This window comes from Peromyscus californicus, unplaced genomic scaffold, assembly GCF_007827085.1.
Source record: "Peromyscus californicus insignis strain IS unplaced genomic scaffold, ASM782708v3 Scaffold_14__1_contigs__length_90479793_seg_2, whole genome shotgun sequence".
In the NCBI taxonomy this organism is placed as follows: domain Eukaryota; kingdom Metazoa; phylum Chordata; class Mammalia; order Rodentia; family Cricetidae; genus Peromyscus; species Peromyscus californicus.
This window is the reverse complement of record NW_026294436.1, coordinates 59,842,138-59,857,072: the sequence shown is the minus strand read 5'-3', so window position 1 is coordinate 59,857,072 and position 14,935 is coordinate 59,842,138. Positions and strand designations below refer to the sequence as shown.

At 40.4% G+C, this 14,935-nt stretch overlaps 1 protein-coding gene across 7 annotated transcripts in view; it reads left to right on the top strand.

The window, feature by feature from the left end:
* The window catches only part of Rgs7 (regulator of G protein signaling 7), a 390,273-nt gene extending 383,458 nt beyond the window's left edge, over positions 1-6,815 (top strand). For all 7 annotated transcript variants that reach the window (XM_052737711.1, XM_052737709.1, XM_052737706.1 and 4 more), the window contains one exon: positions 6,103-6,815. Coding sequence is in view for 1 of the 7 variants with exons in the window: in XM_052737708.1 (XP_052593668.1) it covers positions 6,103-6,153 (51 nt within the window). In the remaining 6 variants the exon portion in view is untranslated. The remainder of the gene's footprint in view (positions 1-6,102) is intronic.
* Positions 6,816-14,935: the final 8,120 nt, after the last annotated feature.

Sequence of the window (14,935 nt, the reverse complement as noted above, 5' to 3'; positions counted from 1 at the left end):
GAGATCTGTTGTCAGTGCTGAAGTGTTCAATTGTTCATAGCTATGTCCTCTAAGTCAAGAAAGTCAATATTAAAAGGACACAATCCTCTTCCTTTTCTTCAATCTCAGAATTGCTATACACCTAACATTATAGGAAGTTGTATTCATTCACAATTTCACTAGGATTACCTACCATGCTTTAATAAGGTAGCTTGCACCTTTACTGTAAGAATTGGTTTTTATCAAATCAGGGAAGAACTTTTTGGACAGGCAGTATAGATTCAATTTCTTCTTAACCATCTTCCAAGCTGAAAAGACCAGATTCTGTTAGTGAATTGGTTAATACATAGGATGAGATCAGTGTCTCTCCATCACTGAGTCTCTGCTCCTTCACCCTCACCACATCAAGCCTCTTCTGCCTTGAATTAGAAGTGACTTAATCCAAAGACACCGAAGACCTTCTTACCTCCATTTGTAAAAGTTATTCTTGAAATGATGTTTCCAGTGAGAGAGTTCAGCTCATGGAGGGAACTGTGAATTTATTTGGGGACTTCTATAAGCCTAATGTTGTTTAAAAGTTGTTCAATAACTTCTCCAGGGTGAGTGACAAACAAAATAATACTTAGAGGCATATAAGTTCATGAATGCAGAACTGAGGGAAGGGAATGGAAAAGTCCAGGGGGCAGAGATGTAGGTAGGATGTTTATCATTGAAGGCTGAATAAAGGGCACAGCTGTGTGCAGAGAGAGAGGGTCCTGACTGAGAGAGCAGCAGGTGCCATGCCAGCTGAAGAACCATGTGTAGAGTGACAGTAGGCAGACTAGAAGGACACAGAAGCCAGATGATGAATGGTTCTGAAGTCTAGGAAATTGTGAGACAAGAGCATTTTCAACATGAGAGTAAAAGAGTTTATGCCAGTAGTTGATCTTCTTATATGAGTATGTTCACATGGTCAGCTGTGTTGATTTCATGTCTAGAAACTAGACATTCATCAGACCACATTAATCAGTGGTCAGGTAATCACTGGGACATTATTCTAGAATGTGCTTGTAAATCTATAGGAACGTATAGTAGAAATGTGGGTATTTACAGGACACCAGCAAGAAGGAACTGTAAGGGAATAGCAAGAGCTATGAGGCCAAGTTAAACATAGAGGTGAAAGTGGAAATAATCTTGTGCTTTTCATAATAATGCCAGTGACTAAGGTCAATGGTTAAGTAAGGTCGGTGGCTAAGGTCAGTGACCATCTCCTGTAACTCTGCTCATATCACTCTTCAGTCTACTTGCTTGGCAGTATACTTTCATGATGATCATAAACTTATGGCATCAACTGCTCAGGAAAATGTAGCTTCTTGTACTTGCTTATGGGTCAAGCTATGCAGAAAAGGAAAGTGGAAAGCTGTTTCTATGTTCCCATTGTCCCAAGTTCCATGCTGTGGCTAAGTGCCTGGCCTTCCTGTCCATTCTCACAGAATTCTACACTCTTTGTCTCATCTCTGCTTTAAGACCAAGAATGAGGTTTTTAAATCAGTTAAAATTCATAACTATGAATACATATGTCTCTAATCTCAGCAACTTGGATGCTGAGGTAGGAAGATCATAAATTCAAGGCCTTCCTGGGCTGTAGAATGAGGTCAAGGCCATCCTGGGCAACTTGGTGAGACTGTATCTAAAAATAAAAAATCAGTAAGAGGACTGAGGCTATACATCTGTGTGGTAGAGTGCTAAGGTATGTGTGTGTGTGTGTCAGTACCTAGATCATAAAATTAACATCTTATAAATTGTTGTTTGGGGGCTTGTTGGTTCTTTTCCTCCTAATTACAGCAAAAGCTCTTGTAATAGTTAAGAAAAAAAAAAAGATGTGGTATAGTCGGAAGTTTCTCAGTCCTGCCTAGCTCTATGGTCCGGACAAATCTCTCCCACCCACAGTCCCACAGCCACTTATAAAATAACTACCTGAAGGCTTATATTAATTACAAACTGTATGGTCTATGGCTCAGGTTTCTTGCTATCTAACTCTTTCATCTTAAATTAACCCATTTCTATTATTCTATTTGTTGCCACAAGGCCATGGCATTACCCATCTGTTGGCATCTTGTTGCTCCTTGGGTGGTCGCTGGTGTCTCTCTTAACTCTACCCTTCTTTCTCCCATCTTCAGTTTGAATGTACTGCCTAACCTTATTCTGCCTCGCCATTGGCCAAACAGCTTTATTTATCAACCAATAAGAGCAACACATATTCACAGCATACAGAAAGGCATCCCACAGCAGTATGGTCTGATGAAGGTGGAGTTTTATAGTGAGACACAGGAACTCTGTTTATATGACTCTTGTATTGCAGGTTAAGGTGATGCTCCATCTTCACCTCTGTGCCAGGCTTGATTCGTTCAGAAACTGATCACAGGCTTATTTTTCTAGTTTACTGTCCACCAGCTACATATTCCAAGGGCTTACAGTATCTTGAGTTTTAGGTTTAGTCTGTTTGTCTTTTCTATAGATTTGTTTCTGCTATATTCTCCCTGAGACTGACAGTAGGGTTTTACATCTCTTGACATTCATGTAGTCTCAAGATAAAGATAGTTTCTCTTCATATGGAATTATTAAATTATTGTAAGCAAGAAAACTTGTAAGTGAATCCTACTGGTGAGGTTTTCTTTAGCCCTTTTTAATTGCTAGAGTTAAGAGTTTAGAATTTAGCTGTAAAGTCTCTCTACTCCTTCAACATAGTTATACAAAGATAATGGTCAGGGACTAATTCTTCATGACTTCTTGGGAACTGCCTCAAAATGGCTGTTGCAAATGTCTCACATGCCATTTAAAAGATGAATGTGCACGTCCCTAGGAGGAGGGACCAGTGTTCTTAGCCCTTTAACACTTTCCAATAGGCTGAGCACTCTCTATGGGCATCAAAGTCGGGACTGTGTCTTTTCCACAAGGAAGCAAGGCAGGCTACACACAGGGTCTAGATCTTTAAATGTAGGTGAGCCACCAGACACACATGCTGCCTCTGTCACTCTAGACTCTTAAGACCTTTTCACTACTAGTTGCACCCAGCGTCCCTTTTTAATCATCGTGATGCACAGAGCCAATACTCTCATTGCGTAGCTGATAAGTCAGTACTATACATGGGCAGAGGCACACACCTTCTCCTTTCTGATCATTGTTTCTTTGTTATCTCAAACCCCCAGGTTGACTGTGACACTGTTTCACTGTGGGCTTCCATGTTTTTAAGTTATTTCCTAGCATAGGGCTAGCCAAGGTGAACTTGGACGAGACCTTACTTTTAGTGAAGTCTATAATACACCAGATGTTAGCAGTCTTCATGATTTGCAGGAATTTAAAAACAAATAAAAAATACAGAAAGGGAACAGTGTTCCCTTTAAATTAAATTTATAAATAAAAAGTGACAAAGGTTTCTATTAAATACAATGTAACCATGTCTAAGTTTCAAAGGACCTCTTATCCCAATACAGCTATTTTATTCTTTTCTAGAATTTTGATCCAAATCATGTTAATCTATAGTTTTAAGAGAAATGGTTCTATATTAGCTTAGTCTTCTACTCTCCTTCTGCCCCAAAAATCACATTAGGAAGAATAAACCCCCTTTCAAGATAAATTATTCATCTCAAAAAAGTAAGTACTCACACACATGCATTTATATTAATTGCACACACTACAGTAGCAAGTATAGCAGAGTATCATCTTTGAGCATAGAAAAGTGCTTTTTAATTCTAACATAAGTTAAATACCTTATTGCCTATGTTTTGGATGGAGAAGGAGTAAAATCTTAGTTTTTAATTCCTTAGTGATTTTTCTGTCTTTCATAACATCAGAATAGTAACTATGGATCTGGGTTTCATAAGATATCAGACTTCCTTACATGAAAGATAGTATTAGCAGCATTTACAATAATAAGGTCACAGCCAAAATAAAGTGACTCCAAGGATGTCCTAAGAACAATTTTTAAACATTTGCCTGCATCAGTGTTCCAAGCAAGATTTTAAAGCAGATGCTATTATTTTTCTCTATTTCTGGACGAGAAAACAGGTGCAGGATGGGAAGCGGTAGTCTTTGTACCTTCAGGCTGCTCTAACAAAATCCCTAATGCAACACAGACTTTGCTCCCAGTACTAGAGACTGAGATGTCAGTGAATTCCATGGCTTATGGGGATCCATTTCCTGGTTCACAAATGGCAGTCTCTTCTTGTGTCCTCACATGGAGGCCCAGAATCTCATTTGGATGTGTTCTGTAAAACTATTGTGGGCAAGAAGTGTGTGCTGATTGCAAACTGCTTTTTGTTATTTTCTTTAAAGGGAAGGAGCTAAGCATAGCCTGGTATAACATGCTTTCCTTAAATATGAGAAATTTCTATTGCCAGCCGCTAAAAGTTAAGCTAGGAGCCCTTTGCCAACCAAGAGAAAATACCTTGCCTCTCATGGCTGCCATATGGTCAGCCAAAGACCATACAAGGTACAAAGAAAGCTTATCAATTATGAATTATGGGGTTACTAATCTTTACTAGTGACTATAGAGTTATTAATCATTTCTTAAACATATCATTCTTTGCCTGAAATGTGGCAGCTTCAGGCTGAATATTTGTGCTCCCCAGTCAAAAAAAAACAAAAAACAAAAAACAAAAAAACCACGCATTAAATTCTAGAATCGCAAGGATATAGGACTAATAGGAAAATTGGGGGCATGATTAGATCTTAAGGGAGGAGGTTTGAAAAATGGGGCTAAGTGTTTTATGAAAAAGACCCCAGGAGCTTCTTCACTTCTTCTCTCCTGCAAGGACGAGAGAATGTGCTATTTGTGGACCAGAAAAAAGCCCCCTCCAAAAAAATACCCACATTTAGCCTCTCGGCAACATAGAAAACACATTTCTCCTGTTTATATACACTCAGTCTGTGCATTCTCACTTCAGCAACAGCTTGAGACAATAGTTGTGAGAGATGATCTCTCACACAGTCCTTGATCAAACTCAGCTCCATTAGGCATCAAGTCAAGGATATAGCTGTGACACAAATTGTTTCCCAAATACTATAATTTCTCCAAAAAAAAAAAAAAAACCCTATTTCATCCCTTCCAAAAGGGGAAAAAATAATTAAATAAGCAGGCCAATGACTTCTATATTAGAATCTAGGAAATGAGAGATGAAATAACTCACCAGTCAATAACTTGTATTCACATTTAAAAACTATAGCTCTAGAATACTCAAAATTATTAGAAATGACTTGCTGGTGAAGATTTCAAAAAAGAACAAAACAAAGAAAAAAATTCCATTTACTCTCTGTAATAGTATATTAGCAAAATATGTGGAATTAAAATACATGGAATGTAGACTATATATACATGTGCTCCTGTTTGGGAAAAAAACAAATGGGGGATGACAAAAAGATGTCAACAGTTTGAAAAAGGAATGAGTAGACTTTTATCTCAAGACTCATGATTGGCTTCTTTTTCTCTATTAACTACACATGGGAGGGGATAAACTCAAATTTGAGTTTCTGCCAATCATATCCTGGGAAGTGCATGTTATGTAGTTCAATCCCACCTCAACACATCCTGAAATCTGTAAATGTAGCACCTACTTGACAGAATGCATTCACATTGTTGTCCTGCAGAATAGCTGAGTCAGACTCTTGTTAGTATGTATATTCCGGGTTGGGAACCTAGGCGTTGCCTCATAGCTCAGCCTCCGTGGAACGTTTATGGACATGTTTATGATTTGCTAATGTGTGCTGTGACCCCATCAGTCTGTTTGCAGTCGGGGGTGGGCTGGGAGGAGAGGGAGTGTTGGGGGAGGGAAAGTCATTTGTTTGATGTGTTTATGGTGGGAGGGTTAGGGAAGGAAGAGGGTTCATCATGATGTTCGAATTCAGGTTAACTTACTGGGTTCAGTTTGGGGGCCAAGGAGGGCAGAGCTCAATGCTAGAGCACATGCCTATTAGGATGTGTGAGGTCTAGGGTTTGATTCCCAGGACCACACACCAAAAGATAAAGGGCCAGTTTTGACCCTCACACACAAAAATTTTACTGTAGTAACTCAATTCTACTATGGTACAGCTTTCCAGTGATCGTGAATTATTTTCTTTCTTTCTTCATTTGATATTTTCTCTCAGGGGAAATCTCTCACATCCAAGCGGTTAACAAGCCTTGTTCAGTCTTACTAAAAGGATCATCTTTGTGACATGAAAGCTGAATGGAGCCATCGCCCACACCTTGTAGCCCATTGCTGTTACCTGGAGCTGAGGACGTTAGACCAAGATGTTGCATGAATGAAGGACCTGAATTGTTCTTTTCTGTGTGCACATTAAGGCATTGCCATCGCCAAGGGACTCTGCCATCTCATTGCCTCTGTCTCCACCTGTCGTCTGCTTCCCTTCCTCCTCTTACTAAGCTGGATCTGTGTCTTTTCCTTTTTTAACCAGTTCAAGTGAAGTAAAACTTGATTTCCCCCCTCCCCTCCCTCTCTTTTTCTTAAAGCTTCCGCTAGATACACAGTTCACTGAAAATTCAGTCAGTCACAAACTGGAAGAATTGTAAAAGAAAAAAAAAAGTATATATCAATAAGTATACACATGGCTTCACATTTATTAAATAACGAATTAGCCCAGAAGTGTCATTTCACCCTTGTATCCACAGTCTGAAACGAATGCCTAACTTCGTCTATTCTCTGGACATTGTCTGTTCATGTTTCTTGTGTTTATTTTTATACCATATTTAAATGAGAAAACACCTTTTACTCCAAATGTATCAAAGTTGACCTCTTCTCTGTAAATTTGTGTATGTTTATATTGTTGTTTTATCTTTCATTAAAAGATGCAGAATCTCATTGCTTTGAGAACTTTTGTTGTTGGTGCTACCTATAAAAGAAAGTAAAGAGAAAGTACTCACAGCCTGGGAGCTGAGGCTTAAGCTGCCATCCTCCAATTTATCTCGGGTTTGGATGGGATGGAGCCAGAACCAGCACACTGTGAGCACCTCCCTGATGGGCTGACCTGAGATCAGGGAGATGGTTTATCTTCTACAGAAAAACACCACAAATCCGACTTCCACATTTTCAGACCTATTTGAGGAGGACTTTCTGGCATGTGATGAAATCTGTGCTTGGCTAAAAGCTAATGAATATTTTAGTTAGAATGAGGCTTGGGAAGTGATCTTTTTTATTTCTTTAAATCATACTTCTGAGTTTACCCAAGGTCAATGTTTCTCAGCTTTCCAGTGGTTACAGATCCCTTTGAAGAATCAGGTGTAATTACTAGCATCTAGTGGCATTGTCTTTCTTACAGGCTCTATTAGCGACTTTTCTCATTATCGTGACAAAATTCCTAACAAAAGCACTTTTGAGAGGAGAGTTTTATTAAGGCTTACAGTTTATCTTGGAGGGGAAGACATGGGAGCAGGAACAGGGGATGGATGGGACTGGTCACAGTGATGTCCATTATCGGGAAGCAAAGGGTGGGCAAGAAGTGGGATAGAGCTACCAAATGTCAAGCCCCCATCCCCACCCTCCAATGCTTCACTTCCTCTCTCGAGAGTCCACATCCTCATGGTTCCACAACACTTCAAAACAGCATTCTATTAGCTGGGCAGCAAGTGTTCAAAGACAAGATTCTATGGGAGATGTTTCATGTTCAATGCATTGAAGAAAAGAAAACCGGGGATTTGTTTGATGTCCCACAATGGTAAATTGAGATTAGAGGAGAGGAACCTCCTCCTGTCAATTGGTTCTTGGCCGGATCTCATACACCAGACAGATTAACAAGAAGAAAACGTGCATTTCCTTAACAGAGGCTTTATGTGATGGGAAATTTCATAGGAAAATGCAGACGCGAAGAAAATCTACACCTGACTGTTTTCTCAGTTGGTTTGACAGAAGTGTGGAGGGCGGTGTAAAAGTTTGATAGGACCAAGGGGCATGAATCAAAGAAGTCAAAAGGAGGAGAATCAGCAGGTCCTGGGTGATCTGATTCCTCTTAGCATACTGCCATCTTCAGAGCTGTGGAAGTTCGCCTCCTTTGCCTAGGGAGGCCACCCCTCACATGAAGATCTTATGAGCCAATTCTTGGAAAGTTCAGAAAGTCCTCCCTAAATCTAAAGCTTAAAATGCCAAACACGTCAGGATGAAGATGGCTCAGCAGGCCAGCCTAATAACTTGTGTTCAATCCCCAGACCCTGAATGGTGGAAGGAGAGAACAGACTCCCGCGACTTGTTATCTGACCTCCATATACATGCCATGCCCCACCCCACAGACATAGAAAATAAATAAATGTAAAAACATTTTTTAAAAAATGTTCGACATGGGCTAGAGAAATGCCTCAGTGGTTATGAGTATGTGTTGCTTTTCCAGAGGACCTGGATTCAATTCTCAGTACCCACAGACTGGTTCACAACCATCCATAACTCCAGTTCCAGGGGAACTGACACCCCCTTCTGACCTCTGTGGGTACCAAGCACACACGGGGCATAGACATTCATGCAGGCAAAACACTCACAGATAAAATAAAATGAATAACTCTAATTTAAAAGATATTCAACATGCAGGATATGATGTTTTGGCAAATAAATCCATGCAGTCTGACTTTAAGACCCATTATACTACATTTGTGCCCAACTCCCTTTTTTTGAGTGGGAAAATCCATATTTCACAGAGGAAACATTTTTGCAGACTCTCAGGACTTTCTTTTTCTAATCTCTGGAGTTCACCCATGGACTCAGGTAAGAAACGATACATTTCAAGGATGAGATGGTGCTAAAGTAGCCTGTCACCTTTACTTTTATCTGTGCCAAGCAAGGTATAGCATACTCCAGCTACTAAAATATATCAAATTATTAGTACCCTCTAATTATATAAGTCAATTTAAATATTGAAGAAGTTTACCGACATCTGTGAAATATCAGTGATAGAGTCTGCTAGCTGATTAAAGCCATCACAAAATGGAAAATAATTGGTAGGAAACGTGCAGATAGGCTATAATATAAACAGTGTAAACAGTTGAAGAAAAACTTGATTATACACTTGTTTGGCTTTTAAAAAATATATAACTTACTGGGTGGTGGTGGCACACGCCTTTAATCTCAGCACTCAGGAGGCAGAGGCAGGAGGATCTCTGTGAGTTCAAGGCTAGTCTGGTCTACAGAGTGAGTTCCACAACGGTCAAGACAACACAGAAAAACCTTGTCAAAAAACACATATATATTTCAAGTTAAGTTAATAGACTTTCTCTCTTGAAAATATTATTACTCAGAAAAGTCTTACATACACCACATGGAAACTAAAATGGAATTCTAGTTAATAACTTGTTATTGGAAGAAGATAGTGTATGAAATGTATCCACAGATACAGTGGGTTATTTCAGTGGTCATCTTTCACCACTGTGTTATTCATCATTGTTATTTGTGGTTCTAAATCATGGGTTCATGAAGAAAAGAAAGGCTAAGAATGAGGGGGAAAAAAATCAAAGAATTGGGGGAGGTGAATGCTTCAGGAACTAATGAAATGATTTTATGGTAGCCTAAGTCTGATCCCAAAAGCCCAGTATGAAATAGAAGAAAAGACCTCTGACTGTACATAGTTGTCCTATGTCCTCCAAACATACTCTGTGACACTTGGGTGCCTGTGTGATACACATATACATAGGAGAGAGAGAGAGAGAGAGAGAGAGAGAGAGAGAGAGAGAGAGAGAGAGAGAGAGAGAGAGACATAGGAGAGAGAGAGAGAGAGAGAGAGAGAGAGAGAGAGAGAGAGAGAGAGAGAATACATTTTAAAAGTTTTAAAACATTTGAAGACATCCAGGTTTTTCTAGGAGTATGTAAAGGCTTTTATTAGTTTTCTGGAGGCACAGACTAAAGCTTTGGAGTTTGTTGGCCTTTTAACCCTTGGCAACCCCAGACCACCCCCATCCTTGTCTCTAGGATCAGTTGAACTATAAGGCAGACAATAAAAATTTCTTGTAGCTCTTACGAAATAAAATGGCTATTGAAATCTTCTACCTTCACATTATCCTCACAGATCCTCACAGCTCACAGCTGTTGCCCCCCCATCCCCAGTGACTCAAGAGTTTCTGTATTCACATGATAAAAGCATCTAGTCCTCCTTGACCCAATTCTTCCTTTGCAATGTTACAATAACCTTTTCAGCAGATATGGGGGAAAATCTACCTAATCTGAATAACAGAAATATGGCCATAAACTTACCTAAGCTATCTGCTGACAGGAGTAAGTATAAGAAATGAAAGCAGGATGCTTCCCAGTCTTTATGACAAATGTCACACTTGATCTTGCTGCTTGGGACTTGCTGATGTATCTGCCCTTATAGCTGGGTGCACATTTCTTATTATGTGATAAGTTAGAAGTACTTTGGGCATTTACTTGGGGGCAAGACTTGAGTACTCTGAACTCATTCCATTCACTTCAGTGCAAGTATCGATTGTGTCCATACACAAGTACATATTTGAAACAACATATTGAATTTCCAATAGCTTTGCTTCTGTTACCCATGACAACCACTTTGCATGTGCTGAGAATTCTCTAAGACATTTACAAGAAACAACAAAAGGTACCGCACTATGTCTCCAAAGACTTCTGAGATACAGCATATGTCAGTGAAGTGTATCAAGAATGGGAAAGACAGAGAGGGCACTAAACTCATATTTCAAACATAAAGTTCTCATGGGTTTTTCTGTATGACTGTGCACTTTTGACTTTTTAATAAGAATTTTAGTCCCACCAAATTCAGTTTGAGAAAAATGCAAAAAATGTTCCAGACATAAAATATTATTAAAATAAGACTAAAACACAACATGTACATGCCCTTGGATATTTAGGGATGTTTTCCTTGGGGCTGAAATGTAATGTATTTGTAACTTCATTTCCAAATGGTCATTAGTAGCTAAGTAGATGTGAACATTTCTTGATTAATAAATTGATTCATAAATCTTAATGTCCTTATTATGTTATAAGTCTTAATCATCTCACTCTTGTTTGGAAATCCAGTAGGTCAGGGCATGTTTAATATCTTTTAAAGGTTAATAACATCCTACTCTTGTATTGGTTAAAAAGATTAAGATAATATATGTAAATCACCAAGCACAGTACTTGGTGTGTAACTGGGAGGAAATCATTTTTCTCTTACACACTCCTCTTTTTTTGTGTTTAAGGAGACATCTTTATAAAAAGATGTAGTAAGTATCCACATGCTCCCTTGTAGTCAGCGTGAAGTCAAGGATGGCCAAAAGCAAACAGAGTCAGGACACCAGAGGCCTTGGGAAAGGCCTGGCATGTAGAGAGCTGTGGAGGAGGTTAAGAAATCCAGTGACAGTAAAGCTGTAGAACCAAATGAGTGACCAAAGGGGAAGCCTTAGGTCAGTTAGGAGAACTGTCCCAGAGGAGGAGAAGGAGATTCTGGAATCCAGTGCTTAGGCAACAGGAACTTCCCCCAAAACATCTGCGGCCTCAGCAGTGTGTAGGCTAAAACCCCAGAGGAGTTTTGCCAGTATCCACTATGACAGCAGACAGTAGTAAGTGGAAGACATGGGTACCATCATCTAACTAAATAACTGACCATGTTAGCTACACTGAAAAGGACACAGGATCTTTCTGGCAGATACGTTCTTGGTCTTGCAGATAAATTAATTTTAAAACAGACACAGAAGGAAACTCAAAGATGATTTATTGGAATTAGAGAGAAACAAAGGATAGGCAAGCAGGAACAGTCAGCCCCTGCTAGAAGGAGGGAGATAGAGGAAGTAGAGAGAAAGCTGGGCTTTCTGAGCTACGAGTTAAAGCAGAGGGCAGGTCCATCAGGCTGTAGTCAGCTGCCTCCAGGTAGGGCCTTCAGAAAGTGACGAAGAAGGTACTGAGCAGAGGCTGAGCATGCTGACTGAGTACTTCGGCAGGTGGCAGAGGAAGGGAGATGGTAAGCGACAAAAGAGGAAACGCTAATTGCTGTAAATGGTGCTAATAATGGTTGCTTGGGTTTTTGCTTGGCTGTGTTTTCAGAAGATGGGAGAAGTTGATGCTGGTACTTTTAAGCTAATTCAGTCTCAACTACCTCATTTTGGAGTGAGATTGTCATCAATTAATACCAAACACAGTAGGATCCATGAGAAAAAGGAGCTGAAACATCCCGTGCAAATTTGTTTAAAAAATTACACAGTATTTAATAGTAAAGTTACTAAAATTGGAAGAACTTCATAATGAAACTAATAAAGTTAACTGAAGGATGTAAAAGAACACTTAGTTAATGGTGAATGGGAATTTTCTGTACTGTATAATATGATTATGTGCTAATGAATGTATCAATTAAACATATCAAAACCTCAGTGAAATTATCTGTCGAACTTTGCCATGTGACTCTCTGTTTGAGTGTTACAATTTATAACACAAATATTCAAGGATATATGAGACAATTCAACAAAATGAATGAGGTAAGGCCACTCAATCTACCATGTAGCAAGATGTTTTCTAAGCTGCACACACACACACACACACACACACACACACACTACAACTTAAAAAAGAAAGTCAGAATTAAAATACTGACATGCCCTTCCCTCCCACCTGTCTAGTTTACATGTTAGCATCTGGAAGGATCCAGTCTCAGTAGAGAAGCAAATGGACTTAAAGAGTAAGGATGGAGGAAGGCCTGACTCTTCTCCACTTTATTTACAGCAAATGCCTGGGACTTGCAGTCTTAGTACATCAAGATCCCATGCTGTGCTTTGCCCATTGTGCTCCTGGCTTTTGACTCTGACAGAAGAGTGAAGAACTCATTGTAGAACTGACTGGCCTCTGACCCGCTTCACTTCATTAAAACGCAGATCAGCCACTGGGCTGCCACCTCAATTGAGAGTAATCTGGCGCCTTTTTCTGTCTCTTGTGGGAAGGTATTTCTGACGTCCCTAAATTCTGAGCTGATGGGTTACTGGCTGTAGAAACAGTACTCTAAATAGTTTGGAAAGCCCCAGATCTCCATTTACTGATTTATATTCCAAGGACTACAGCAACTCAGGTGGCTTAACATCTGCCTGATGTTTATGACATAAACAGCTACCAACTAAAAGTGCTGTCCAACAAACAAAGGAGGTGAAAGTTCTGACATGCTGACTTCTTTTAACTGTGGATGATAAGTAGGCAACCAAATAAACTGAGCAGAAACCAGAAAGCATGATGCTTGTTGGGAGAGCTTGCACTGACAGGCAAGTATGGACCTACCACCAGCGTTTCTTAGTCAGGTCTTCCTAAAACAAAACCAACAGTGAACACTGTGAATTCTGTATTTCTCTTCAGTCGTGGGGATCCATGGTCTACTGCATGCTAAGCATGCAATCCACACCTGAGCTACATCTCCTGCCCTGTGTAATTTTTTTCCTATGTTTCATTGACACCTCACCATCTCGTTGTACTCACCACCTATGTAGAAAGTCAGGACCTGTGAGCAGCCACTTCCTCTGAGCAGACCAGGGAAAACTTGATCCATTTGCTGCATTTGCAACAATTTCAAGATTAAAGGCTCTGACCTGCTGTCTTCTCTTACCCAAGACCTGGAGGAGACTTGCAAGCCACATTGTGCATGCTGAGCAGCAGCAAGCCTATGGTTAATTTTGTCTTGCATTTTCCAAAGGAACTCTTTCCTAGCTTGAGCTCACTAGCAGCTCTCATCACAGGGTTTCTTTGGCTTGAAGTCAAGCAAGTACAACTGGACAGTCCAGTCTTGTATGATGGACTCCTACATTTTCTATGACCAGCCAGCCAGCCTCTCATAATGTGAGAATTCAGTAAACAATACGTGAATGGAGACTGTGATTACCATCTCAAGGTAGTTAAAAGCATCCTTTCCCTAAATATTTTTCAACGTTTGTTTTGGGTTTTGTTTCAATAGGCCAGAGACACAGTTCCATGCCACCATCAGTATCAGCTGTAGTGGGTAGCCATTCCAGCTTTGATCTGGAAGTTCCAACCCCCATTGAGACTTTGGCAACTGTCATGCCTACAAGGCGGGGCCAAGGGAGGCACCTGGGGACCCGAGATCTGGATCGGCGGGCGCTCTCTCTGTTGCGGGACCCTGGATAGTGGAGGTGGACCTAGCAGAGCTCCAGAGAACACTGCTGGACTGTGATACACCTTCCCCAGACTCCGCGACCTACCTATCCCTTAATTTGTAAGTTATGCCATTAAATAAATCTCCCTTTAACTACGTGGAGTGGCCTTAATAATTTCACCAATATCTGGTGCTCACGTGGGGCAAATTCCAAAGGCCTGGGTGGCTCCCACCCTCAGCCTCCTCCCCGGCTAGCGGGTACCTAAACCCGCCTGCAAAGTTCCATATAACCAGGGAACGCCTACACAGTTCCATTCCCTAAAGAGGGAGCAGCTAGTCCGGTCTCAGCTCCCCAGCTTAGCCCCCAGACCAGCGAAAGAGGCACTCCCCGGCTTCCTGAGTGCCGGTGCTGGCTCCGGCTCCCGCCATCTTGACTCCAGCGAGCTGCAGTCAGCCAAGATCACCAGCAGGCCCTGCTTTGGAGCTGCACTATCGCCACCTGCTGGCTGAAAAGTGCTACTACACCCCCCAAAACCACGAAAGGTAAGTAAAAGTACCTGATAATTTTACACCTTAAAATTGACTAACAAATTTTGAGTAATTCTTGTAATATGGCTGACAACATTACCTCACAAGAATTCGAAAACCTTTTTGCCTGTATGATGAATGACATCTCCTGGAAATATACGACCTTCCTAAGGCATATCTGGCCTGTACCATTTTGGCATTCATTGTAATAATCCACACAGTGTTCAAACACTGGTTTAATAACAAAAACAAAGATGAGTCATTATTGGGACTGATACAGGCTTTAAGCGAGAGCAATGAAGGCTTACAGAAAAAGATTCTATCTCTGGAATCTGCTTTAATGGATAGCAATGAGACCTTAGAGAAAAAGATTCTTTCTCTG